This window comes from Aspergillus karnatakaensis, assembly GCF_047715665.1.
Source record: "Aspergillus karnatakaensis strain CBS 102800 unplaced genomic scaffold BJY04scaffold_8, whole genome shotgun sequence".
NCBI classification, from domain to species: Eukaryota; Fungi; Ascomycota; class Eurotiomycetes; order Eurotiales; family Aspergillaceae; genus Aspergillus; species Aspergillus karnatakaensis.
This window is the reverse complement of record NW_027395720.1, coordinates 270,017-294,926: the sequence shown is the minus strand read 5'-3', so window position 1 is coordinate 294,926 and position 24,910 is coordinate 270,017. Positions and strand designations below refer to the sequence as shown.

Genomic DNA, 24,910 nt, shown 5'->3' with positions numbered 1-24,910 from the left:
AATAAATGAGGAATACTTAGAAACGATGAGAACACCTCTTGTCAGTGCTTCAAAGATTCCAGACATGGTAGGTCAGCTATAGTTCCAAGATTTTTGATTAGATTGGCATGCTTGATAAAAAAATATTGTACGATTCTCATCATCTGATGACTACTTATATACGCACCCTTCCGTCGTGTCCTCTCACCCCTCGTCTCTCCTGTTCAAACCTCAACGAAAGAAACCTCATCAAAAAGCACATGCCCGGTATAACTGCTACCAGAGAAGGTACAGCCAGCCCACAGGTTCAGCACATCCTCAGTACCATCAGCAACGTACCAACCACTGAGCTCGCCCCACTGCTCGGGAGCTGGACTGGCCTGGGCAATTCCGATTGTTTGATTCTTGACTCCGGTACTAATGCCGGCAGAGCAGTAATTAGCTCCGTTACTATTGCTGGTGCTGAGGGCTTGCACAGATACGGTGTAGTTTGTGCCAGGAACAAGGCCGGTGATGTGCTGCGAGATGGTGTTGGCGCGGTTGCCAGGGGCGGATTGGAGATCGCTGTCATTGTTAGTGGTGACTGGTCTAGTTTGGTGATAGAGAGTGTAAGTACAGGTAGAAATCGCCAGCAAAAGCGGAGTAGCTGGGGTTGGAGGGAGTAATAACTGCAGTGTTCGGGTAAACCGCCCCTACCACAGCCCAAGGGAAGATATTGCCGGACTCGAAACCAGCGTTTGCAACAATGGCGGACATTTTGACTATGATACTGGGAATAATATGAGGTTACGGTAGTGGAGAAAGTGAGAGACGGGAATTCAAACACAGCAGAGGGGAAAGAAGCTGGCATTATTTGTACTTGGAGCGAAGGGTTGACGTACGGGAGTGGAGCAGGGGCCAAAAGATTTATTATCAGGAAATAAATTGTTCATCATTGGGGCGGTTTCAGATGAGGGAATCCTTAGTGCTCGTCGATCTTACTCTAGACTAATCATTTTCTTGCTGTCAATCTGTGTCTTGGGGAGCCCGGGACTCCGCAAGAAATGAGCTAAGAATAGGGTCTGCATTTGTAAATGTACGGAGTATGTAGTAGTCTAGGCTCTGGAACTCGAAGTTGCCACTGCATCTCTTTGTTTGAGATGCTTGCCTTTCCTATACATCCGGACTTACCGCTACTATATCACCATCTGCTTGACTAAGTCTGTCAAATCATGCCATGCCTGCTGGCCGGATGCAGAGAAATTTTCAGTCTGCCTGCCCACTGTGAAATGATCAGACTGACTCACGCTAGACGCAGAATAAACTTACTGCATTAATCTGACAAAGGATGGGCTCATCGATCGATCCTGTCGGAGCCAGTGCCTGTCAACAGGCACGCTATAATTTCCCAGGTTCCTCAGAGTATGCAGCGTCTCCGAGCTCACGGTGCCCTGATCAGACTCGAAAAAACAAGGTATCTCATCCAACAGAACGCCATTTTCCGAGGCTCTCACAGCCCATAGCAGGTTATATAGCGTATCTCGAAAGGCCTCGTTCGGCCGCCACGGCATGACCCTGTTATCCGTCGTAACGCTATACTCGGTTGCTGCGAAGAGATTCTTGCCCCCTCCAAGATAGACAACCGTCCTAATCTTCGCCACCACATAGGGCAGTGCATTTATTTCACACTCGTGGATAAAGGCTGGCTTCCCTTCGTACATCACGGGGCTGAATAATAACCCCAATCTTCCTTTCAGAGTGATGGTCTTCCCTTGGCCATACCGGAGCAAATTGCGAATGATTTTCAGTCGAAGATAAACTGTCAGCGCAATACAGGGGCACAGGTCCACGATGCCGGCCTCCGTCCAGCAAAACTGTCTGTACATCATCGGTCCGTGGTATGTCGGTTGCGCAAAGGCTTCCCGCCGGTGGAGCATTATGCATTTCGCGCAGTATTTCATCCGTCGGTCTTGCAATCGATGTAAAAGGTCATTTCGGATGGTACCGAATTGGTCCGGATCGGTATTCTGGAGCTGATAGAGTCGCGGAAATCGGAAGACTTCATCTTCGAAGACGTCCTTGAAGATATAGTGAAAGGACTTGCATGTAAGTGCGAGGCATGCTTTGTCCAGAACGCTCAGATGGCCGAAGATATTGATGAGGATATGGCTTGGGAGATTCTCAAGGGAATAACGAGAGCGGGACGAGCGACGAAAGAGATGGAGGAGCTTCTTGATGTTTGCCCTTATCGTCACGTCGTTGCCCTCGGGATTGGAGGTCGCTATCCCGGATATCGCTCTGTGTCTGAGTATGTCCATTGTAGCGGGTGAGTCCGGAAGACGACATGGCGAAGAGAACATAAACCTCGAGCTGAGAGATGAAAGACTCACACCCCGGACGCAGTTCCGATGGCGATCAGAGTTTGGAAAGAATCATATGGACGGGACACGCGTACAGCCAATACAAAGTTTGCTGATGAATAACAGACTCCTAGGTTATTTGGAGGCCATTGAACTCGGAGATACACACCAAGCAAAGCTAGAACCAGGGTGTAGGTCTTGTCAGTTCTGCGAGGAATTAAACCTAGGGCTAAATCACCTCTGAAAGCGACAATGTGGGGATGAGAGGAATTCGAGCTAGGGTTCTGAATGGAAGACTGCATCTTAAGGCAAGACTGGATGAGACTCGTACAGTATGCTTTCTGTGGCATCACAAATGATAGCGGCCTTGTGTGATTTATACTCAATATGATGGTGATGAGCAGCGTCGAAGTCTTGACAGCCCTAACGCCGACTACTGAGGTCACTTCGGCACCGAAAGCCGATAACTCAGAGATTCGAAAGTTGGGGTTGGAGCTGAACAATTGAGACTTCAATATTCTTCCAGCTATTGCGTGCTAATCCAGCACTTGTAGTCATCAGGTACCGTCTCTATTGGCTAGTCCCGAAGTACACCATCCAAGCTAATGATGAGCCTAGACAATTCAAGGAATCCCGTATTTATTTAAAGTAACACCTCCAAACAATCATGGTAAAGACGCAGATGCTTCTCTATCATCACAATGCGTCTCTCAAAAGCTGCCCTAATAGTAACAGCCCTTCGCACCACCCTCGCAACTTCCACCTTCAATCCCACCTACCTGTCCCGCCCCGACCTCACACCACCGAAACTAAACATTACCATATCTTCGGACCCCTCGGCAGTATCGCAGGACTACATCTTCATATCTCCCTACCATGGCTTTGAACCCACCTCCTCTGGCCCTGCCCAGCCAGCCGCTTATATCCTCCGCGCCGACGGAGACCTGGTCTGGTCTGGCGCAGGTTACTTTGCCGGATATGTTGCAAACTTTGGCCCGGCGGTAATCGACGGCAAGCCGGTCTTGAGAGCTGCACAGGGTCTGTTAATTGAAGGACATGGGCGTAGTGTTGGGAATCATGCAATTTTGAATGACAGATATGAGACGGAGAAAGTCCTCAGGGCGGCAGGCCATAAGCTCGTATCAGTGCATGAGTTTGAGGTTGTTGACGATGGAAAGCACGTCCTGATTGAAGTACCGGTTCCTGTGCAGAAGGACCTGACAGAGTTTGGCGGAGAGGAAGGACAGGGGTGGGTGCTTGATAGTGGGTTTCAGGGTATGTCTGATCCTCGTCCTTATTGTCTCCAGGTAACGGCGCGCTGACCCTGGGATAGAACTCGACGTGGAGACCGGGGAGTTGATTTTCGAGTGGTATAGTCTTGAACACCTCACGCCGAAGTGTACATTCTCCCCTCTGACACCAAGATTATCTTTGCCGAATTCTAACCGATGATAAGCAATGATGATAAACAGACAGCGCACTCCCCCTGGAACCGACGGGCCCCTTCAACGCCCGATTTCCCGATGACGCCTGGGACTATTTTCACCTCAACAGCGCCGCAAAAGACAGAGACGGCAACTATCTCATTTCAGCACGGAACTATGCTGCCATTTTCAAAGTCAATGGCACGACCGGCGAAGTGATCTGGCAATTGGGCGGCGTGCATGGATCTGACTTCGATGTCCCAGTCAACGTGCAGTTTGGGTACCAACACGATGCGCGCATTCGGTATGTCTCTGACGACGGAACGATTGAACGGATTTCCTTCTTTGACAATGCATACCACCCTCGGCCTGCGCCCGGTCCTATTTCCTCCTCCAGAGCGAGGTATATTGAGTTGAATCATACCGCCGGTACTGTGACCGAGGTCAAGACGTACTGGCCACCGGACGGGCTCTTTGCGGGGTCGCAGGGAAATACGCAGTTCCTAGCGAACGGAAATGTCTTTGTCAACTGGGGCCAAGCTGGCGCGATCACGGAGTTTAGTGAAGATGGGGATGTGCTCTTCCATGCTTATCTCGATTCCAGCCCTAGTCACGATGTGCAGAGTTATCGCGGATTCAAGTACCCTTGGACTGGATTCTCGAGCGAGGAGATTGCGGTGCTGGTGTTGGGAAACGTGAATGGAGCGGTGGAAGTTTATGTTTCATGGAATGGAGATACGGAAACGAAGTATTGGGCCTTTTATCTTGTAGATACAGAGGCTGGAGGGAAGAGATATATTGGGAAGCAAAAGCGAGATGGGTTTGAGACTGTGTTTCGCACAGATCTTGATCTAGCTGCAGACAGTCTGAGCAAGATTTCCCTGGTGGCCGAGGCCCATGGGAAGGATAGAGTCTTGGGCAAGAGTGGACTGACTGGTCTGACTGATGTCTCTCATCTACCTATCGTAGACCAGCACATGTTGCTGGCTGAGGGACAAGAGAGGCTCGAGCTGTAACTATCTCCATCCAGGTCTTCTTATCATGACTCTGTATAGTAACGAGCCAGTAGCAATAATGAATTCTACTGAGAACTCTCTGGTGGAGGTGGGGCGGAAGTGTCAGGACTCAGTGGGGGACGATCATTAATCGAATGCAACGCTGACTCCATTCCGGGGCAAAATATGACATAAAAAATTGTAAAAAAAAAAAAAAAAGATGAAGACGCCATCGATGGCTGAGATTGCGCTTCACCACTTAGTTAAGTTAACTACTGACCAAGAACTGACAAGACCCTGGGCACCCTGGGCAAATGCTTGTCCTTTATCTTTACCACCCCATCCACCTTTCTGGATGAAATTCTTGATATTACCAGCATGGAGACTGAAAAACACCCCAGTGTTGCGCGGTCGGAACAGCAACCCAGCCGAGTGCAACATGACCGCCTCAACCGCGGACTCTCTGCTCGACAGGTGCAGATGATCGCGATCGGAGGAACCATTGGAACTGGTCTGTTTCTAGGAACAGGAAACGCCCTGGCTACCGGTGGGCCGGCCTCCATGCTCATCGCCTATGCCATCTCCGGCGCCATTGTTTTTTCCACCATGTTGAGTTTGGGCGAGATGGCCGCTTTCATTCCTGTTGCGGGCAGTTTCTGTACTTTTGCGGGGTATAACCACTTCCCCCCTTCCTTGCCCTTTTTTGACGAATGCTGATGGTATAGGCGGTTCGTGGATGATGCGTTTGGGTTTGCCCTGACCTGGAATTACTGGTTCAACGATGCTGTTTCGACCGCTGCAGATCTCGTCGCTCTGCAGCTGATTCTTCAATACTGGACCGATAACTTCCCCGGCTGGGCGTTCAGTCTGATATTTTGGGCTGTTTTGATCGGACTCAATCTATTCGCTGTGCATGTCTACGGAGAAGTGAGTGCCTCTCTTATACGCACCGTAAACATACTAACCATTGCAGGTTGAGTATTGGTTGAGTGTGCTCAAGGTCATTACCATTATTGTCTTCATAATTCTCGGTATTGTCGTCAACTGCGGTGGTAATGAGACTGGCCACTATATAGGAGGCGAGAACTGGCATATACCAGGTGCACCCTTCGTAGGAGGCGCTGGTGGCTTTGCCTCTGTCTTCGTCACGGCAGCATTTGCGTGTACGTTTTAGGTGGCAATATGCGTGGACATAGATCACTAACTGTTTCTAGATGGCGGCACCGAGTCTATCGCTATCACCGCCGGTGAAACCAAAGACCCTGCGCGGACTATTCCAAAGGTCGTCCTCAATGTCTTCTGGCGCATCCTCATCTTTTAGTTGGTTTCCCCACTGGCTTTTATCTATGCCCTTATTAATGTCATCTAGTATCTTGGCCTCTTTGATCATCGGCCTGAATGTTCCATACAACTATCCCGATCTGACGAACAAAGATGTCAAGACCTCTCCATTCACAATCGTATTCGAAATGACCGGCACCAAGGCTGCTGGCAGCGTCATGAACGCAGTGATTATGACCAGCGTACTCTCAGCCGGTAACCATGCCCTCTTTGCAGGTGTTCGTCTACTCTATACGCTCTCCGTTCAAGGCCACGCCCCCAAGTTCTTCGGCAAGTTGAACCGGAACCAAATTCCCTGGATCGCTGTAATCGCCACAGGGATTGTGAGTGGATTGTGCTTCGGCTCTAGTTTCATCGGTGCTGGGCAGTTGTGGACTTGGTTGCAGAAGTACTTCTTACCCTAGATCCTCTTCACTAAAGTAATGCGTAACGTTACTAATGAAACCGCAGCATCGTCGGCGTCTCCAACCAACTAAGCTGGATCTCCATCGGCATAACTTCAATCCGCTTTCGACGAGCCCTAGCAGCACAAAACAAGACGCACCTCCTCCCCTTCCGCAATCCGACATATCCATTTGGGCCTTGGATCTGTGTTGTGCTGAATATCGTCATCGTACTCGTACAAGGGTGGAGCTGTTTCAGCCCTAGCTTTGACAGAGTCAGCTTTGTGAGCTTCTATGTCGAGTTGCCGATTATGTTGATCATGTTTTTGGTTTGGAAAGTTGTGAAGCGGACGAAGGTGGTGAAGTTGCATGAGGTGGATTTGGAGACGGATGTCTATGTTAGAGAGGAGGGTAAGGATGAGAGTTTGTGGAAAAAGTTGGTGGAGTGGATTGTTTAGATATCTTTATCAACTTAGAAGGGGATAGGGTGGGCAATGTTTGTACTGATACCTTATACGACTATGATGCTTCCAAAGGCTGTATAACAGACGAATGAAATGACTTCCGAACTCATGTTACTTTTATGAACGAAATAGATTCTATTCCCACCAATCTATGTAGTATAACATATTCTAGATTATATAACTTAAATACCCAAGAACTTATAAACAGCGTCACTCGTCCCCTTGACATCCTCAAACAGATGCCAATGCGCCACGTCTTGCAGCACCACGGTCTCCGACCCGGCAATCCTGCCCTTGTACGCCTCAACCAGCTTCGGCGGGCTAACCGCATCCTCCGTACCAGTCAAGATCAGAGTCCTAGCCTTGATATTCTCAACCTCCAGCGTCTCCTCCGCAGATCGCGCAAGAGCCGCACATGCCTTGGCGTATCCCTCAGGGTCCTGCCCGAGAAGTGAAAGCCTCGTCGCAGCAACAGCAAGTGGGTTCTCAGACTTCGTGCGAGCAGAGAGACCGCCGTTGACGATCGCATCGACGACCGCAGTCATACCCTGTGTACGGACGGTTTCGGCGCGCGCGAAGCTGCCGTTGCTGCCTGCAGCAGGGAGTGGGGAGGGAGGCGGGCCGAGGAGAATGAGGTTCGAGACGAGGTCTGGTGTTTCGAGGGCGAGCTTGAGCGCAACGAGGCAGCCCATTGAGTGCGCGATTATCGTGGCTGGCTTTGAGTTGCTTGACTGCTTGTATGCTTCGCGGATATCGGAGGCTAGAGAGCCGATTGTCAGGCTGCTCAGGGCGCTAGTGGGGGAGAGGCCATGGCCTTCGAAGTCGGTGAGGTGGAGAGCGTGGGTAGTGAATAGTTTGTCGAAGAGAGGTGCGAAGAAGGTCGATGAGCCACCGAGACCGTGGATGAAGATGATGGGGCTGCCATCCTTCTGGCCGCGGAATTGGTAGAAGAGGTCTTTGTTGTTGACTTTGATGAGGCCATTGCGGCTGCGGGTCTTTTGGTTGGCGACGGGGATGGATGTGCTCGTCTTGACAAGCTCGACTGTGGGGTTGACTGCATCAAGAGGTGCGATGCGGTTGACGAGGGCTCCCAGGCCTGTAACAGCGACCTTGACCTCATCGCCGGGCTTGAGGAAGATCATCGGGCGGAAGCCGAATCCAACGCCATAGGGTGTTCCGGTGGCGATAGTGTCACCAGGCTGGATGGTCTGACCTTGAGAAAGAGTCGAGATCAGGTTAGCGACGCTAAAGATCAACTGATCTATCGTAGCATCCTGTCTCTTTTCGCCATTGACGAAAGTCTGCAGTCGGAGATTCTCCGGGAGACGCTCCTTGGGCACAGCAACAGGTCCAATGGGACAGTATGTATCCGGTGACTTTCCAATGTAGAACTGCTTATGATCCCGCTGCCTCTCACGAGCTGTGAAGTCGTTGATAATGGTGTATCCCCAAACGTAGTCCAGTGCCTCCGACTCTGGGATCTTGTGCCCCGCTTTGCCGATGATGACTCCGATCTCGCCCTCGTAGTCGGGGGTTTCCGTGAAGCCTGGGTGGAGGAGGACGTCTTTGCCGTGCGCGATAATGGAAGTCGCTCGCTTGGTGAAGATGACGGGGGCAGTAGGTTGGTCAACCTTGTCGGAGGAGTCGAAGCCGGAGGAGTTGAATTCTTTGGCGTGTTCGACGTAGTTCTTTCCAACGGCGAGGATATCGCGACCGGAGATGGTTGGAAGGAGCTTGACGCTGGACGAAGCAATCGGTTCCTCACGAGAAGCAACAATGCTTTCCTCACCGGCTTCAATGACTTGGTACAAATCGCCAATCCTCGTGCCCGAAGTAAAAGCCAAGGGCTGGATTTGCTCCGAGTCCAAGTCAAGGTGGCCGATACGGTCTTCGCCGGTCGTGGGGTCCACGTAGGCAACGTAATTGAAGTGAGATGAAGCCATTGTCACTATGCAAGAGGTATGAAGATCTTGTGGTCTGTAGTGAATCCCAGCTGCCCCTCCATTAAATAAGGAACGGATGATGCTATCTCTGCTGCTCCCCGCACCATCTCCTCTCGCTGATTCTCCGACCCTGGTGACGGTGCAAAGTCCGCTGTTCTCCGAGACCCACCGAAATTCGGTGTAATCCCCGCGTAACACCGCGTCCATATTCTTACTACGACTGGATCGGTTGCGGAGTTGTGGATTGTAGATCTGGGGTGAGTCCCTGCAGCTGGCTAGAGATACTCATGGAGGGAGGTATGAGCTAATTAGCTATAGTTGACCCTAGCCCTACCTGATCTCAGCATCCTCATGCCCTATAAAGTAGACCCCCTATCTCAACAAACCACGGAGTGGTCTTATAATACATTATTACTCTATCCACTCCTAGTTGTTTCAACCCTTGACCCTCCTCTCACTCAGTCAAAATGTCCTCTGAAAACGACTTTGCCAACAAAGACGCCGAGAATGGTGCCCCTGGCCCTTCTTCCAACCACCTCGATCGTCTTCTTACAGCTGGCGGACACCCCAATGATCGATCTCAGATCCCCTTGCCGGTTGTACACCGGAGCTTTGCAAACCCTACTCCATTGGGATTGATATCTTTTGCAGCCGGTATAACCCCTCGAACTGATTTTGTAGAGGATTGACAAAGTGCTAATAGAGCAGATATCTTCCTCATTTCAGTCTACGGCCTCCACGCGAGAGGAATCCAAGCTCCGAATGTCATGGTTGGTATGCTGGTCTTCTTTGGTGGCATCTGTCAGTTTCTTGCAGGGATCATGGAGTTTGTTACAGGGAACACGGTATGATCTTTTTCCTTATGCCTCCTCTGTATGGTGCTGATGTAGGTTTCGATAGTTCGGTGCAACCGTCTTCTCCTCCTATGGTGCCTTCAACCTCTCCTACGCAATGATCTACCTCCCCGGATCAGGAATCATAGCCGCCTACACTGATCCTGCTACCGGGGCTCCAGGTCCAGAATTCAACCAGGCAATTTCAATCTACCTTTGGGTGTGGTTTATTATCACGGTTCTATACACAGTGGCCGCGATGAGGTCGACCTGGATACTGTTTTTGGATCTTGCGGCTTTGGACGTCTGTCTGCTTCTGCTAGCTTGTGGCTTTATGGTTGGTCATGATGGGGTGATGACTGCTGGATATTCGTTTGGAATTGTGGTGTGCTTTCTCTCTTGTAAGTACTACGTTTTCTGCTGAAGCGAAGGATAAGTTGCTAACTCGGATAGTCTGGGCTGGATGTGCTGGACTGTGGATCAGTATAACGCCTATCAAGGTACCGGTGTTTGAAATGAGTGGCAATGTCTAAAGGGAGAGGTTACAGACTGTTTAGCAGGTGATCTTTATTAAATATGGCGTAGGGACTCTGAGGATAGCATGGGTTATGTAGTTTTATACAGGACTATAATGATGATTCTCAGAGTTTATCACCCTGGCTGAGCACCATATAGATATCAACAAGCATAGGAGTATTGCTGTCCCCTGGGGCCTGCCTCAGTATTGATGCTTCCCATACCTGAAGACCATCACATCTGTACCCTTACCTACGAAGATTAAAGATACTACTAGTATTGTTGACTGTTATAATCTGCATATCATGGATTACGCTGAACTCTAAGATCACATTATTACATCAAGCTATATAGGCAACCTCTATATAGGCAACCTCTATATACAATCACCAATCATCATCCAGACTGCTCAACCCAACGTACCGCGGCGACTCCTTGAAGCGATTGTTGATCCCGCTCGTCCGTCCTACTCGCAACCCCCTTCCAAAATCAATCATATGCTGTTTACTATGAAATCGCCAGAATTGCCATGAGCAGTCCTGGCCGACGAAACTCCGAATCACGACCGGGCCACCAGGGTGCTCATGTTGAAAGTCTGTGCAGTCGTAGATGATGCTGTCGACTACGATCCAGGCACAAGGAGGCTCAGATGAGGGAGTTGTATTTGTGGATTCTTTCGAGGTCTTTGCCCAGTGCTTTTCCATGAGCGTGAGGATGCTGGAATCAATGTAGGGGAGACCGGAGTCTGGTATGGAAGGGTCGTGTAGGGGATACTTTTTGCCGAGAAAAGTACGTGAGCGTGGCTGGAGCTGACTTTGCGGTGGTGATTGGGTTGGGTTTGTGATGTCCTCGGTGTGTTCGCTGTAGGCGCCGATCTTCTCGGATTGGGGTACCGGTGGAGGGTTTCGGGCATCGGCGCGTCGACGGAGAGTTAGCCAGCCCATATTGATGTGCGGTTGCAGAGTATTTTTTGGAATGGGATTGTGGGTTAAGGTGAAATTGATCAAGAAATCAAGATGCGTTCACAGAACCTGGGGAAATGCGAGCTTCCCCTGGCCCGGGCGCTGGCGCGCTGGGGAGGTCTGGGGAGGTCTGGGGAGGGAGGGGCCCCTGGGGGTGTACTAGATAGTATGGTACCAGCGGTGTATCGGAGAAGCGCGGACATGACGATATAGAAAGCCATCGATTGGTGCCCGCACAGAGATCCCCACGTTATTGGTTGTTGATGGCTGAACTAGTGGCGGAGATCCAAAGGGGGTGATCCGCATGCGTAGGTAGGAGTACAACTGGCAGTCTGGCAGTCTGGCCAGGGAGCCCGAGAGGCGCTTCCTGGCCTCTTATCACTTAATGCCTCTGCATATCGCATATATAACTCTGCCTGATGCTCACCTCGCGTTTCAACAGTGAATGCTAGTATCATATTTTCAACGACCATGCAAGATGGCCTCTACCACGACTTGGACTTCACCAGATCACCCACTCCTCCCTTACGACGGGCCACCCCGCAATCTTACGTATATCGACCAGTTGAGGTTTGACGAAAAGCTCCAGCCCAAATCGTACAGTATCGAAGGAACTCACCCAGAGTCGAGGCTCCTGATCACAGATGTCCAGATTTTAGATGCCACTGGCAAGGAGCCGTATCGGGGTGATGTGCTCATCACTGGTGTGTATAAAAAGGCCTCCCAGAAGATAAGAAAAACAATTGCTGATTGTATACAGGTGAACGTTTCACACACGTTGGCGAGGTCCCAGGAAAAGAAGAATTACTTCAGAACCCTAGAGTACGAGTCTTCTACGGCAACGGTCGTACTCTAATCCCTGGTCTTGGAGACGCCCATACACACTTTAGTTGGAACGGAGGAGACCTTGGTCGACTAGGCGAGCTAGGCGTTGAAGAACACACTCTCTTGACAGCACGAAGTGCGCGCTGCTTTCTTGACTCCGGATACACAATGTATGCAGCTCACACTCACCCGCCGAACAAGCCTGACAGTCAATAGGTGCTTCGGCGCAGCAGCGGCAAAGAAGCGACTAGATGTCGTTGTTCGAGATTCAATCAATTCAGGCGACATCCCAGGCCCTCGGTATCTCGCCAACAGCCAGGAAATGGCTCGACGCGACGGAGATTTGGTACCCGGAATCACAGCATATGCAGACGGGCCCGAGGAAATGCGTCAAGTGTACAGCCCCTCGCTTCGTTCAATGGAGACATTATACTAACATGGAGTAGTATCCGTGAGCATTTTGAATTAGGTGCGGACCAAGTAAAGCTGTCCATGTCCGGCGAGTCGGTGAGTGATCATAGTCTGTCCATGAAATGTCTGTACTAACAGCGATAGATCACTGAGATTCGCGACGCAACGGACTGCTACTTCAGCGACGAAGAGACAAAGGCTTGTGTTGATGAGGCACATAAACTCGGAATCAGGCTATGCGCTCATGCTCGAGCTCGTGATTCCGTGAGGCAATGCGTCGAGCATGGAGTAGAGGTGATCTATCACGGTTCGTATATTGATGAGACTGGTAAGCCTTCCTCCGCCTTCGATAGAAGTAGTGGGCCTAGCTGACAGTATCAGGAATGGATTTACTCGAAAAGAAGCGATCACAGCATGTAGTTGTACCTGCAATCAACTGGCTGTACGCTACCTTGTACGAGGCCAGCGCTTTCGGGTACGCAACAGAAGCTGCCGAGAAGGTCGGATACAAGAAAGAGCTCGAGGCTGCGATTCGTGGACTTCGCGAGATGCATCGACGAGGGATTGTTGTTCTTCCAGGAGGGTAAGAGCGACCTCCGTCATTTTCGTGATCTTACCCACCAGGTGTACTGACTATTTTGCAGAGACTATGGATTCGCATGGACACCACATGGAACATATGCTCGAGATCTTGAGCACTTCACCAAATTACTGGGCTTCACTCCCCATGAAGCCATCATCGCAGCCACCTACGGTGTGGCGAAGCTTTTCATGCGCGAGCACGAGATGGGTCAGATCAAAGAAGGCAACTTCGCGGACTGCGTTCTAGTGGATGGAAATCCACTGGAGGATATTACCATCCTCCAGGATCACTCGAAGCTCAACGTCATCATCATTAATGGACGAGTGCACAAGGCAGGACGCAAGGAGCTTCTGGTGCCGAATATGGCGGCGAGTCAGGAACTGGCACAGCGCATCACGCAAGCGATGGATGAGCTGGAGATTAAGGCGCCGATGCAGAAGGCATACTGAGTGTTCTGTATTCTGTAGTTGACTAACTTGCACTTCTTTAAGATACCAATCAATTTATTTTCTATCAAGAGGATGCATTCAGATGTTGGGCCGTGGCAATAGCCCTTACGGGGGCACTGGTAATTACCCCGCACGCTAAGCTCGACCAGTTCCACCCCTTGGCTAAGGTTAACTTTAAGAGGTTGGGTCCCCCTAAATAACTTCCAGTCTCCTCCATCATCTCGCGCCCGTACAATCAAGCCATGACCTCAAAACGTCTCCCCCTCAGCTGTGAAAACTGCCGTCGTCGCAAGATCCGATGCATCAGCTCCGGCTATTCCCCCCCCTGCGATACCTGTCTTCGTCGTGGTTACGCCTCAACATGTCGATTCCTCCGCCAGGACACCCACGATACAGCCTCCCGATCCCCTGATCAGTCTGAAAGACTAGTGGGAAACGTCTCTGTATTGGAGGACCTTTTGAGGCAGAATATCGCCGTCACTTCGGCTCTGCTGAAACGACAACAGGAGGGTCGTCAAAATGCCCGACTTCCCTCTCCTGAGTCGAGCCCAGCGATCTCGATGCCGACGACAGACGACCAGGTTACCAGCGCATCTGCCGACCCGTCCGACTACTTGCCCCAATCCGGCCGTTTGGTGCCGTCGCCTTCGAATCATGTTCGATTCGTTCCATCGAATGATCTCGGAGATTCAGACCTGATCGATGCAATGCATGACTCGCTAACCCCTCACTCGACCGGATTTCCCTTCTTTGAACAAGCTGGCGCCCCAGGGACAGTGATCAATGACCTGCTAGATATTCTCCCTCCTCTTCCCCAGATGGACGAACTCAAAGCAACCTATTTCACGGTCTTCTCGCCATTATTCCACATTTTACACGACCCGACGTTTCACGCCAGGTACGACGAATTTCGACAGAATCCCAAATCTGCAGAGCTGCCTTTCCTCGCTCTCTTATTTGTGATCCTCAGTTTGTCAGTCACTGCACTCGACGATGGCGACCCGCTACTGATGCATCTCGGCCGTGACCCATCGCCTGGGGCGAATATTCGCGCTCTTTCCTCGAAATATAGAGGTGCTGCCATGCGCTGCCTTGTGGCTGATAGTTTCATGTTCCGGCACAACCTCTGTACGGTGCAGTGTTTGATACTCCTGATATACGCCATCAACCACGCCCAAGGCCCTGCATGGTCTCTTCTGGGCACAACGCTCCATATCGCGGTAGCAATCGGCTGCGCAGTTGACCCAACGCGGCTAAACGTGACCAGCAACATTGAGACTGAGGAGCGTCGACGGTGCTGGGCTGCTTTGCGAATGCTGTACACGATCCAGAACACTTGTCTTGGCAACCTGATGCCATTCCGCATTGACTCGCATGTGAATCTACCAGCCGACATAGAGGATGACGACCTATCACATGGAACTAGCCAAGAGGCCAACGCTTCGTCGCCGCCAACGAAAATGACGTATCTTCTCTACAAATTCCGGCTTTACAACCTTGCCTTCGACATCTGCCAGCTTAGAGCTCCGCACGATCCCCAAAAGATGACAGCTTTGGATGCAAAGATTGCTTGGGAACAGCAATGTCAGTTTGCTCGCTTTGCTGGAAGGGTTCTCTCGGAGCTAGAGCCTTACCATCAAGCGCACTACTATATTCTCGCCAATTACACCAATCACCTCGCTCTCCTCTTACATAGACCTTGCCTTGGCATGTCCAACCTCGCCCAAAGCAGTGAAAGGTGCGAGCTCGCGGCATCGGCTATTCTCTCTAATTTTGAGAAGCTTTATTGCGACCCTCTGTTCAAATCATATCGCTGGTATGTTGACGGCCTCGGGTCTTTCTACGCATTTTTCTCCGTCACGACGCTCCTTGTTCTCCATGGGAACAGGCAGTTGAGCGCTCAATCTGACTACATCAATCTTATGCTTCGGTGCTTCAATATTTTTGTCCAGAACGCGTCACGCAGCGCGGTCTGTCTGAAGGCCGCCACAATACTTGATCCAGTTATCCAACACCTGACACGCCTGCTGCCAGAATTGGTCTCTAACCAAATTCAGCAGAGCGTGAGTACCATGGGTGTGGAATCCGGCCAGCAGGATTTCGGATCAGCAAATGAGGTAGAGGCCATTTGGGACGCGTTTCCTGATTTGGGGAATTTGTTCTTTGATGTTCCTTGTGAACAGTGGTTGACTCCATCGGGATTTCCTTGGATTTCTGCATAAAATTTACACGCTTCAAGACAGTAATTCACAAATCCACATCACTGGTTGCAGTATGCTTTCTCAACAACAGAAAAGCTGGCTCTTGACTGGCTCTTGACGTTTGTAGTCCTACATCCCATACAAATATTTTATACTTTGTGCATTTATACTGGGAGCTGTACCATTATGAGTGTCAATAATCAGAAAATCGGTTTAGAAGCACAATGGTATCTATGTATAAGACAAGTCTGAAATTGCTGCTTCCTTCTAATGTCCTGCCAGAGTCATAGACGAGTCGCAAAGCTCTGCCTATGTGAGGCCGTACCCGAACGAAACATAGTCCGCTGAGCTTTCACCGACACGGAAGATTACACAGTTCCTTTTACGCTGATCTGCTCAGTGCGGAGCTCGAGGTAGGGCCCCATGACGCAAGATTTTCTCGACCTTAGAGCGAGCTTCGTGAATTGGTTCAAAGAAACAGATGCGGATAAGCAGTGTTCCTCGCAGTTGATGCCGGACGACTTGCTGGGATACCCTCTGTATCTCCAATCTCAGGTAGCATCGATCGTTTGTCGCCTGCCACCCAGCACAGGCCGGCTAGATCAAGTCGCTCTTAGGTCTGGAGTCTTGTTCCCACCGATGTTTTTTGGGCTTGCCTTGGTCCGGCATACTTTATCGTACCAGCCAGCTATAGCAAATTTTGCAGCGTATACCCTGCCGCTGAGGCGGGAAATTCCAAATAAGGATATATGATCGGATCCCCCTCGCTCTCCAAGTAGATGCAGATTGCAATACACTCGTTTCTGATCCTCCCCTCAATCCACGGCTGCCATTCTGAGAGCGTACACATCAACCCCATCCAATATGCCAAAATAACAAGTGCACGCTGATCTCGTTCTCGACACATATTCACAAATTCCGGGCCTATCCGACCCATCCAGGTTGCGCAATGCGTGGCGTTTTCGGCGTTCGCTTCCAACTCCAGATATGGTGTCAGAATCTTCAATGGAAAATAATAGGGACTCGTTTCGGCCGACGTCGTCTCGGTGATCTCGCACAGGTCAGCCAGCCCCGGATGAATCCCTTCTCGCCCCTGCTTGACATGGCACTTGAAGAGCTCTGTTTCAAACTGCTGGTTGCGGCCAAATGGTGGGCCCCATATACTTCCTGGGACGTACTTTGCCGCATGCTTTAGTATACATGCCAATCCACCCTGGATGGCAAGCCAGTTAAGATCGCTGTGCCGCCCTGTGAAGACGAAGGAGTCCTGGATCTCAAAATTCGGCGGACAGACGGATGTCACTCCGATTAGCATACAGGCGGAGATGAGTCCGTCGATGCTTGTCTCGTCGACTTTCTTCTGCAGGGCTTGCGAGTACAGCGCTAGCGCCCGCTGCCAGAAGTAGGCTTCGGCAAGCTCGCGCGGCTTGTTGAGTGGACACATGCGGTTCATATGCAGGACTCCGCATCCGAGGAGTGTATACATCAAATACGGGTTCTACGAGGTCAGACTGGGGGGTGAGTAGCAAGATGCGGAAATGAGACTTACATCAAACGCTACATGAATCATCTCCCTCATCATAACTTTCTTGATCATGCCTGGAGCGACGGTATCGGATGAATTGCTCAAAAACCACTGGAACGAGTCTACAGCGAGCTTGAAGACTGTGTCGTAGTCTCCGATTACGCGAGGCGCAAAGGCAAGGTCATCACCTACCCCCTTTCGCACCTTGCTCGTCATTTCCGAGATAGACAGAGAGACGAGCATATTGCTAAGTTCAGTCGAAGACTCGGGACTACCACTTGTCCGCGACGGCGAGGTTGAAGGAGACGGATAGGAGCATGACGCCCCGTAGTTCATACACCTCCGACAACTGGGCTTTTGTTCGTCGCACTAGTCATGTTAGGGCTGGGTAGTTCTAGGGCTATGACGAGGGTTTACCTTGACTCTCCGTGTTTTGCAGACCAAGCACCCCTTCCGTGACTTTTTGTGACTCCTCCGCGCATGATAAGGGGTTCCAGAGGGCCCATCAGGCAGCGAAATTTGGAATGTGGTTTGGAATGCGCGGGGTGATGCGGCAGGCATTGCTGCTTATGCTCGGGGTGTTTCTCAACCAACTTGGCTGACAACAGATCGCCACTATTCTGGTATCACAGTTTATCAGATCTCCACAGGGGGGTTAATTGTCTAGATATATGACGTTGAAGTGGGCGATGAAGAGCAGAGTTGGTCAATACGAGCTCATCGCCACCATTCAAATCACGTGGAGGGGCGGAGCGAGCTCGTATGGTGCCTCAGGCAAGTAACCTTAATTTCCTGTCTGATACTCGGTAAAAAGAGCAAAGAAATGTAGGGAGCCCTCTGTCTACTTAGAGGGACGCCGGATTAGTTCTTTAATTGCGAAGTTTTGTGCCGTGATACGTAACAAGGCGCTGCTACTTTAAGATATATCTTTGCTTCTGTTGCGCTTCCGAGCCCCAATATTGACGGCCTATTTATTTCAGATTCGTCTTAAGTTATCTCTAAGGGAGTAACCTCGTATCTAGTGGTTAACGGTAATCCGAAATTCAACTCTCAGCTATTAGTGTAAGGGTTAAATATCCTGGGTAAGACGCCCGGTCAGCCTCACGTATACCAAGGCTGACCGCAGCCAAACGGTGCTTGTCTATGGTGGCTTAGGTGAGAAATGCTCAAACATGGTGTATCATTTACTTTCTAGGGACAGGGATAAACTGGAGTCGCTTATAGGACACTAAATCCGTTTCAAGACAGCGCCCATTTTCTATCATGACACCATTATCATCAAAATCACTGGCATAGAATTATTTCTGTCCATTCTGGACGACAATCTCTCCAGTTCCCGCATCCAACGATTCGTCGTCCTTGGGCGCAGCCTCAGGATGCTCGGGCACCATGAAGACAACCCACGACGTCGTAGGCACGCAAATAATGAACATGACAAAAGCCACAATTAGGTTGACCATCGGCGAGACCTTTGCAGCACCAATACCAAAAGCCAAGCAGGACCCAACACTCTCAAAGCAGCGAACGATGCCGACCGTCAGGGTAAGTGTCTCCAGATCGTCGTTAAAGACACCAATCAGCCAGTAAACGAACATGTAATGCGATTCGTTCATGAACCGGAACATCACATTGACAGCGAAGCCACGCCCAAAGTCCGGCTGTGCCCAGTCAATGGTTGGCTTGGTCTCTTCGTAGAGCTTTTCGTTGGCGAACTGCCATCCGAACAGCGAAATCATGATGACTGCAAAGGTGAACCAGGTAATTCGGGCAAGTTGAGGGCGACTGAAGTATTTCAGGTCGAAAAACCAGCCCCAGAACATGTTCGCGGCGGTCGCGGCGATTCCAGACGTAAGGGATCCCAGGGTGCGGGCGCGCACGCTGAAGTAGTTTGTCAGGTAGATACCTTGGTAAGTTCCGTTCCAGTTGAATCCGACCAGAATCGGAATCAAGAGAAGGATGTGCTTCTTCTTGACCTGTGCCCAGAGCTTGCGGAATTCCCCGAGGACGGCCTTTTGGCTGGTTGGGTCGGGAATGCGAGAGCCATCGGCGCGGATGACCTTTGATGGATGCGAGATGAGAAGGGCGAGTGGGAGACCGAGACACTGCAGGCCGATGAGGACCAGGTAGGTCGTGTAGCCGACTTTTCCACGCTGACCGTCTTTGACGTTGAGAGAGAGTTGGATTGAGGATCCGATCAGTTGGCCGAGTTCACGAAGACCGAGCCAGATGCCGGCTGTCAAAAGGTCAGCTTCTCTCTGAAAACCTGCAGGGCAAGCACGTACTGTATTTTCCTCGATCGCCAACGCCCCCATATCCGAGAGCAATGGCTCCTTCAGAGGACCACAAAGCAGAAGCTGCAATTCCGCAGGTGACTCCACCAAAGAGAACGAACCATTCCGTGCCGTAGCGGTTGTTGACGTATAAAGAAGCAGAGTAGGGCGCATATCCAAGGGTTCCGAGAATAAGAACTCGGCGAAGACCGTAGCGGTTGGCCAAGATGGAAAACAGAGGGCAGCCAAAGACCATAATCCCAAAGGTCAAGCTGTTGGCGCCATTGACGAGGTAGGGCTTCTGCTGTCCACCAGCACCGGTGTCTAATTTGTCAGTTCAAGCCTCGATGACCTAGGCGATCGGACATACTATTCAGAGCATTCCAGATCCCCGGCTGCGTAAAGGAGATCAATCCAACAATGATGACATTGAACAGAGCACTGCGATACCATCTTGTAATGGTGGAAAGCGGCTTCTGGACCGGCTCGTTGGTGCTGTGCTCTGGATCGGAGCCCGCGCTGACAGCGACTTGAGAGTGGCCCATGGCGGATTGTTTTTGCCTGTGTCCAGTTTGCCATTTCGACAGCTTCCGATGGCTCCAGCTTTATACCCGCATGAGGCGGGCAGCGTTCGAGATTTCTTTTGCCGAAGCTATCTTCAGTTCTCCACTGGTGGATACGTCCAGGCCCCCGGGTTTCATGCGGCAATCCTGGTTTAAATGGCGCGATTGGTTTTGACAAGGCCCTAACAAGGGACTAACCATCGATAGGGATATTCTAACCCGCGAGCTTCCTCTTGGCGGCTCTTATAACGGTCTTGTATTGCGGATTGCGTGACTGAAGACGTGCTCTGCGAGATTCTGCACGCCATCTATTGTTCTTTCGATCCAGTCAAATCTGTGCATCTTATAGCTGTCTCGGCCGACAACTGTGTATCTTGTCATTATAACTCCCACGTGTCCGAGATGCTCATCAAGGTTGAGCCCGTTGAAGCCCCAGATACTCCTAGTTTCGTAACCATGGCCGCCCAAGTCGAGGCCGTCACCAGTCCCTCTCAACCAGATCTTACATCTCAGAAGCAACCTCTCCTCTTCGAACCAGCCTCATACCCTTCCTCTATTACACTTCCAGACTCCTATCTCTCAACTACCGCGACCTTCCCTCTAGCCCTAACCCCGTCCACTCCCAACCGCTCCATCGCGGAAAAGGTCTCCGCCATAAGGGCTCTCTCCACAAATGGCACTATCGCCGCACTCCTTCTAAAGCACGGCGCGATCTACTTTAAAGATCTACAGCTATCAACCGCTGATGAATTCTCCGCTTTTGCAAACGCTTTTGGCTGGGCTCCGCACGAGGATATAGGAAATCCTGTTCGCCGCACCATCCACGCCTATAATGTTGCCACTGCCAACGAGGGCCCCAATACACAGCCTGTATTCCCCCATAATGAATTTGGTTTGAGTCCACATTACCCGGCATTTGTGTTTTTCTATTGTGCTTCCGAGCCAGAGACTGGTATGAGCTCTTCAGTCGGTGTTCTAGACATAAGTCGGGTAACGAGGTATAGGAGGCGAAACACCAATCAACAACTCCATCATTCTATATGACCGACTGAAGGAGAAACACCCCGAGTTCATCGAAGAGCTAGAGAAGAGGGTTCGTATCCGTTTGCTAGGCCTACCTAACCGCCTCTCATACTAACCGGGAAAACTCCAGGGCGTAAAATACCAACTCTTCTACCCCAACGCATCTAGAACCCAGACCTCCTCCCCAGGAACATCTGTCTTGCAATCATACGGTAAGCACGTCCTCGACACAGATACCCCATCTCAGGCGCGCGAGAAGATCGAAAAGGAGATTCGGCGGCTCCCAACTGCCACCTGGGTGTGGGAGAACCAGTCCGAGGAGAATGAGTTGGGCGATTTAAGAGTTTGGCAGGTGCTACCTGGTTCGTTCTACCTTCCATTTGCCGTGACCGGAACATCGACAGCTGATGTCTAATATTTATAGCTATTCGAGTGCATGAAGGAACAGGCCGCCCGGCATTCTTCAATAATGTCGTCTCGCGGTTCTTGAATGCTATCAAAGCGGATACTTTGAAGCCACCGCATATCAATCCTGAGGGGAGATTTCAGCCACCTGCCTTTGTAGGTTGTGCTGAAACCACAAGAAGGAATGACACTCTAACAAGCTGATAGTATGGTGATGGAACGTTGATTCCGGAAGAATATCTGCATTCCGCTGTTGAGATTATCAAGTACGTTTTAATGCCCGGTTTGCGAGAACCAATAATTGACAGGTGCAGGGAAACGAGGTCGCTTGTAAAGTGGACAAAGGGAGATGTTGTCCTACTGGATGTGAGTTGGGCTGTGTTATATCTCTTGGGATGACGCTGACAGTGGTATAGAACCATGCGATACAGCATGCTCGAGAACCATGGACAGGGTATGCTCTCAATATTTCATTTTTAGGTCACTAAACTTCATACTGATTTAATATAGGCCGCGAAAGCTACTAGCCAGTCTCTGGGATAAGCCGGTGCAGACATGAATATGATGACTTGAGAATGGATTATGAAACACTTTCTGGGTGCTAGAATGCAACCTTACAGATATGCCACATGTACTTAGTCAGAACCGACATTATAAACATGATCCAATTGTGCATGCTCACCAGAGCTCTATTCAATGGATACGTGGCAGCACAACTCCCAAAAGCCCCATACCAACATACATTGCACAGGAAACCCAAAGCGGCACTCCGGAGGTAACATCACCAAACGTAGCAATGAATGGCGCCGATATAGAGACGAGTCGACCGCAAGCCATAAGCATCCCGCAGCCAACCCCACGGTGCTTTGTTTCCAAGGAAGCCGGCGTATACCTGTTAGGGTCAGTCCTCGAAGCCATATTCTCATTGAGTAGAGGAAACAGGGTACACACGCGTAAATGACCGCGTACAAGGCATTAAGCCAGAAGTTGATCATGCAAGAGAATCCAATATTCTGCGCCTCTGTGCGCACTTGGGTGAAAAGACCGGCAAAAACCGCACAAATGCAACTGGTTATGAAAAGGGTGCCTTGCTCACGGATCTTTGGAATTCGAACGAGGTACGCGCTAAGTACGGGGCCGAAAATGCCAGCCACGGAGGATATGGCAAGGTCACGGTATGTCTGATTGTTGCTGCCGTCGCCGAGGTTCGCGCCGTGGGATTGGAGATAGTAAGGAAGAAAGACGTTGTAGAGGGGGTAGCTAGGTGGAGGAGAATGTCAGTTGATTTACCATTGAAAATGCGCATAGGAGACTAACCATATTCCCACAAACGCCCATAGTAATATTAATGTCCCCATTAGACGTAACTTCCGGCGGCCTTGGAACAGCTCTCGAATGGAGAGGAGTTCTTCAAACCACGTACGTTTGATGAGCTGGTCTTGCGGGGTGTCCATAAATTGCCCAGGCTCTGCTGTATAGTCGGACTTGTTCCTGGTGCTGATGGAGTTGAGAGCTGTGACGGCATCTTCAAGCCTCCCCTGGCTGACTAGCCACTTTGGCGACTCGTGCATGCCCAAGACGAAAGATCGTGCAATGGACATCATCAAGCAGAGTCCGCCGAGGACGAGATCGATGTAGCGCCAGCCCATGTTTTGGGATTTCGTGCACGTCTCGGGGGTTGTCCCGTTGGCGCAGCAGAAGCTCACGACGAGTGGCCATGCTGAGAATAAATCAGTTAGTCCCAGCTGGTAGTCAAGACAAAATGGGGAAGAGAAGGCATGCGCACATATTAAAGCAGTGATGGCATTCCCTAGTCCCCATACACAAGCCAGCCCAGTGAGAAGAAACGACCAACTCCTGGGTAGGGACTCGGCGAGAACAGTGAGATCAATCGCCACTACAGTGATATCAGCTTAATAGTCAACCATTTGAGGGTTGAGTGGAGACCATACAATTACCACCAGCCAACAAACCACAAAGTGAGGTCCAGACATTCAATGCTGCCCAGTTCGGAGACGAAGCAGCCACCAAGGTGACGATGGACACACCAAAGATAGATAACTGCCATACCATCTTTCGACCCAGGATATCGGCCACAAGACCACAGACAGCCGCGCCGACAAAGAGGCCTGCATACATGGAAGCTGACAATAAGGTCTGGTACTGAGGGCCAAACTCCTTGGCAGCATTGGGCATGATAATCGTGATGGAAATAAGAAGCATCTGGTCGACCAGAAAGCCGAAGCCGCACGAAAAGAGTAGCTGCCATTGATAGCGCCCCATGCCAATAGCCTCAATGGCTTGATCCACCACTAGCTGGTTGCTGGCAAGAAAGTCAACAGTGCCAGGAGCGACACTTGCCGTCGGCTGACATGTCTCCATGTTTTCGGGCTTTTTGTTGTCTGATATTGCTGCCATCCTGTATAATGAGTGCTCAAAACAGTATTGCACAATGGTTCCTCCCGATCCTTCCTCATCTCTCTATCTATACCCCAGGTTTATCGCACCCCCTCACCTTGGCGTGGTCTTATCATGATAGCCAAGGATCCCAGATCGCTTTGTATCTCACACGGGGAGTTGCCGGGTCAGGCGGAGACGTTGCGGGTAGCATTCCGTCTTGTTATCTTCAAAGAATAGATAATTCTAGGCTGTGTACGGCTCGCGGTATTTCCCTTCATCTCCAATTACCCTCTCTATCAGCCATGGCGTCCGTTGATACGTATTTGCTGCCACCAACCCCTCACGCCCCGAACAGCCTGCTTCCGGTGATCCATTACCGCAATGTACTGCCTCGGCCGTTGAGTGAAGAGGCAGTTACGAAGTTCTTGACTGCACATCAGTGGGAAAAACGGGTATCTTCGGATATTCCAACCATTGAACCCCGCTGATGTGTACAGGGGACCTGGGGTCACATACCCATTCGCCACTTCCACCCAAACAGCCATGAATGTTACGGTACGGCGCCCATGCTCACTACCGTTACCGAGACTCATGAACAAAGGCATATTTCGAGGCTCGTCAACATTGCACCTCGGGGTCGGAGGGAGTGACATGACTGGCGGTCTCGAAGTACCCGTTTCGGCCGGGGATGTGATCGTTCTTCCAGCAGGAACAGCTCATAGCTGTGCGAAGAGTAGTGGCGACTATCTATATATTGGCGTATATCCCAAGGTAATGACCGATCGTTATGTTAGCACATGGCCAGATCTAATCATTACCAGGACTGCCCACGGTGGCGAAATGAAATGGGGAGTAAGCCGATCAACCTGGGTGCTTTGCGTGAGGAGTCAAGCAAGGTTGCATTACCTGAGGAGGATCCTGTCTATGGGGCTGAAGGTCCTCTAATACAATTATGGAAGCATAGTGAGAAGGCTCGTTTGTAGTTAGTCGGTTGAATTGAAACTATTTGAGCAGATCTAGCAATTCTGTTCAGTATATTACAGGATTAGTGTCATTTATTCTATTGTGAGACGCAA

The 24,910-nt window shown here is 50.6% G+C and overlaps 13 protein-coding genes across 13 annotated transcripts; 6 read left to right on the top strand and 7 right to left on the bottom strand.

The window, feature by feature from the left end:
• Window positions 1-104: 104 nt before the first annotated feature.
• On the bottom strand, window positions 105-917 carry BJY04DRAFT_181051 (uncharacterized protein). The gene is made up of 2 exons (XM_073710154.1): window positions 598-917; window positions 105-545 (listed from the first exon to the last, which is right to left on the bottom strand). The coding sequence occupies exons 1-2, from the start codon at window positions 733-735 to the stop codon at window positions 204-206; spliced, it is 480 nt and encodes a 159-aa protein (XP_073574794.1). The 5' UTR covers window positions 736-917; the 3' UTR covers window positions 105-203.
• A 307-nt stretch (window positions 918-1,224) lies between these two features.
• Window positions 1,225-2,276, bottom strand: BJY04DRAFT_214863 (F-box protein; the record flags this gene model as incomplete). The annotated part of the gene is made up of 2 exons (XM_073715342.1): window positions 1,225-1,240; window positions 1,288-2,276. The coding sequence occupies 2 exons, from the start codon at window positions 2,274-2,276 to the stop codon at window positions 1,225-1,227; spliced, it is 1,005 nt and encodes a 334-aa protein (XP_073574793.1).
• Window positions 2,277-3,019: 743 nt separating this feature from the next.
• Window positions 3,020-4,758, top strand: BJY04DRAFT_214862 (arylsulfotransferase family protein; the record flags this gene model as incomplete). Its single annotated transcript, XM_073715341.1, has 3 exons — window positions 3,020-3,593; window positions 3,652-3,717; window positions 3,791-4,758. The coding sequence occupies 3 exons, from the start codon at window positions 3,020-3,022 to the stop codon at window positions 4,756-4,758; spliced, it is 1,608 nt and encodes a 535-aa protein (XP_073574792.1).
• Window positions 4,759-5,115: 357 nt separating this feature from the next.
• On the top strand, window positions 5,116-6,919 carry BJY04DRAFT_214861 (amino acid permease; the record flags this gene model as incomplete). Its single annotated transcript, XM_073715340.1, has 6 exons — window positions 5,116-5,408; window positions 5,463-5,664; window positions 5,711-5,900; window positions 5,952-6,057; window positions 6,107-6,466; window positions 6,529-6,919. The coding sequence occupies 6 exons, from the start codon at window positions 5,116-5,118 to the stop codon at window positions 6,917-6,919; spliced, it is 1,542 nt and encodes a 513-aa protein (XP_073574791.1).
• Window positions 6,920-7,107: 188 nt separating this feature from the next.
• BJY04DRAFT_214860 (uncharacterized protein) lies at window positions 7,108-8,868 on the bottom strand (the record flags this gene model as incomplete). The annotated part of the gene is made up of 1 exon (XM_073715339.1): window positions 7,108-8,868. One exon carries the CDS (start codon window positions 8,866-8,868, stop codon window positions 7,108-7,110), a length of 1,761 nt encoding a protein of 586 aa, XP_073574790.1.
• Window positions 8,869-9,335: 467 nt separating this feature from the next.
• Window positions 9,336-10,234, top strand: BJY04DRAFT_214859 (acetate uptake transporter family protein; the record flags this gene model as incomplete). The annotated part of the gene is made up of 4 exons (XM_073715338.1): window positions 9,336-9,522; window positions 9,577-9,713; window positions 9,769-10,102; window positions 10,155-10,234. 4 exons carry the CDS (start codon window positions 9,336-9,338, stop codon window positions 10,232-10,234), a joined length of 738 nt encoding a protein of 245 aa, XP_073574789.1.
• Window positions 10,235-10,603: 369 nt separating this feature from the next.
• On the bottom strand, window positions 10,604-11,161 carry BJY04DRAFT_214858 (cytochrome b5-like heme/steroid binding domain-containing protein; the record flags this gene model as incomplete). Its single annotated transcript, XM_073715337.1, has 1 exon — window positions 10,604-11,161. One exon carries the CDS (start codon window positions 11,159-11,161, stop codon window positions 10,604-10,606), a length of 558 nt encoding a protein of 185 aa, XP_073574788.1.
• Window positions 11,162-11,657: 496 nt separating this feature from the next.
• On the top strand, window positions 11,658-13,447 carry BJY04DRAFT_205588 (uncharacterized protein; the record flags this gene model as incomplete). The annotated part of the gene is made up of 7 exons (XM_073713615.1): window positions 11,658-11,883; window positions 11,940-12,174; window positions 12,221-12,400; window positions 12,451-12,511; window positions 12,560-12,743; window positions 12,797-12,998; window positions 13,060-13,447. The coding sequence occupies 7 exons, from the start codon at window positions 11,658-11,660 to the stop codon at window positions 13,445-13,447; spliced, it is 1,476 nt and encodes a 491-aa protein (XP_073574787.1).
• A 237-nt stretch (window positions 13,448-13,684) lies between these two features.
• BJY04DRAFT_232457 (Zn(II)2Cys6 transcription factor) lies at window positions 13,685-15,747 on the top strand. Its single transcript, XM_073719762.1, has one exon. It carries the CDS (start codon window positions 13,690-13,692, stop codon window positions 15,667-15,669), a length of 1,980 nt encoding a protein of 659 aa, XP_073574786.1. The 5' UTR covers window positions 13,685-13,689; the 3' UTR covers window positions 15,670-15,747.
• Window positions 15,748-15,807: 60 nt separating this feature from the next.
• On the bottom strand, window positions 15,808-17,843 carry BJY04DRAFT_181038 (Zn(II)2Cys6 transcription factor domain-containing protein). The gene is made up of 3 exons (XM_073710153.1): window positions 17,591-17,843; window positions 17,198-17,542; window positions 15,808-17,146 (listed from the first exon to the last, which is right to left on the bottom strand). The coding sequence occupies exons 1-3, from the start codon at window positions 17,732-17,734 to the stop codon at window positions 16,337-16,339; spliced, it is 1,299 nt and encodes a 432-aa protein (XP_073574785.1). The 5' UTR covers window positions 17,735-17,843; the 3' UTR covers window positions 15,808-16,336.
• A 495-nt stretch (window positions 17,844-18,338) lies between these two features.
• On the bottom strand, window positions 18,339-20,203 carry BJY04DRAFT_181036 (major facilitator superfamily domain-containing protein). Its single transcript, XM_073710152.1, has 3 exons — window positions 19,814-20,203; window positions 19,456-19,767; window positions 18,339-19,406 (listed from the first exon to the last, which is right to left on the bottom strand). The coding sequence occupies exons 1-3, from the start codon at window positions 19,986-19,988 to the stop codon at window positions 18,472-18,474; spliced, it is 1,422 nt and encodes a 473-aa protein (XP_073574784.1). The 5' UTR covers window positions 19,989-20,203; the 3' UTR covers window positions 18,339-18,471.
• A 170-nt stretch (window positions 20,204-20,373) lies between these two features.
• Window positions 20,374-22,274, top strand: BJY04DRAFT_156252 (taud/tfda taurine catabolism dioxygenase). The gene is made up of 8 exons (XM_073708967.1): window positions 20,374-20,958; window positions 21,011-21,099; window positions 21,160-21,391; window positions 21,454-21,590; window positions 21,642-21,700; window positions 21,749-21,800; window positions 21,851-21,888; window positions 21,945-22,274. The coding sequence occupies exons 1-8, from the start codon at window positions 20,409-20,411 to the stop codon at window positions 21,991-21,993; spliced, it is 1,206 nt and encodes a 401-aa protein (XP_073574783.1). The 5' UTR covers window positions 20,374-20,408; the 3' UTR covers window positions 21,994-22,274.
• On the bottom strand, window positions 22,128-23,816 carry BJY04DRAFT_232454 (major facilitator superfamily domain-containing protein; the record flags this gene model as incomplete). The annotated part of the gene is made up of 5 exons (XM_073719761.1): window positions 22,128-22,326; window positions 22,386-22,694; window positions 22,752-23,154; window positions 23,221-23,331; window positions 23,387-23,816. The coding sequence occupies 5 exons, from the start codon at window positions 23,814-23,816 to the stop codon at window positions 22,128-22,130; spliced, it is 1,452 nt and encodes a 483-aa protein (XP_073574782.1).
• Between the last annotated feature and the right edge of the window lie 1,094 nt (window positions 23,817-24,910).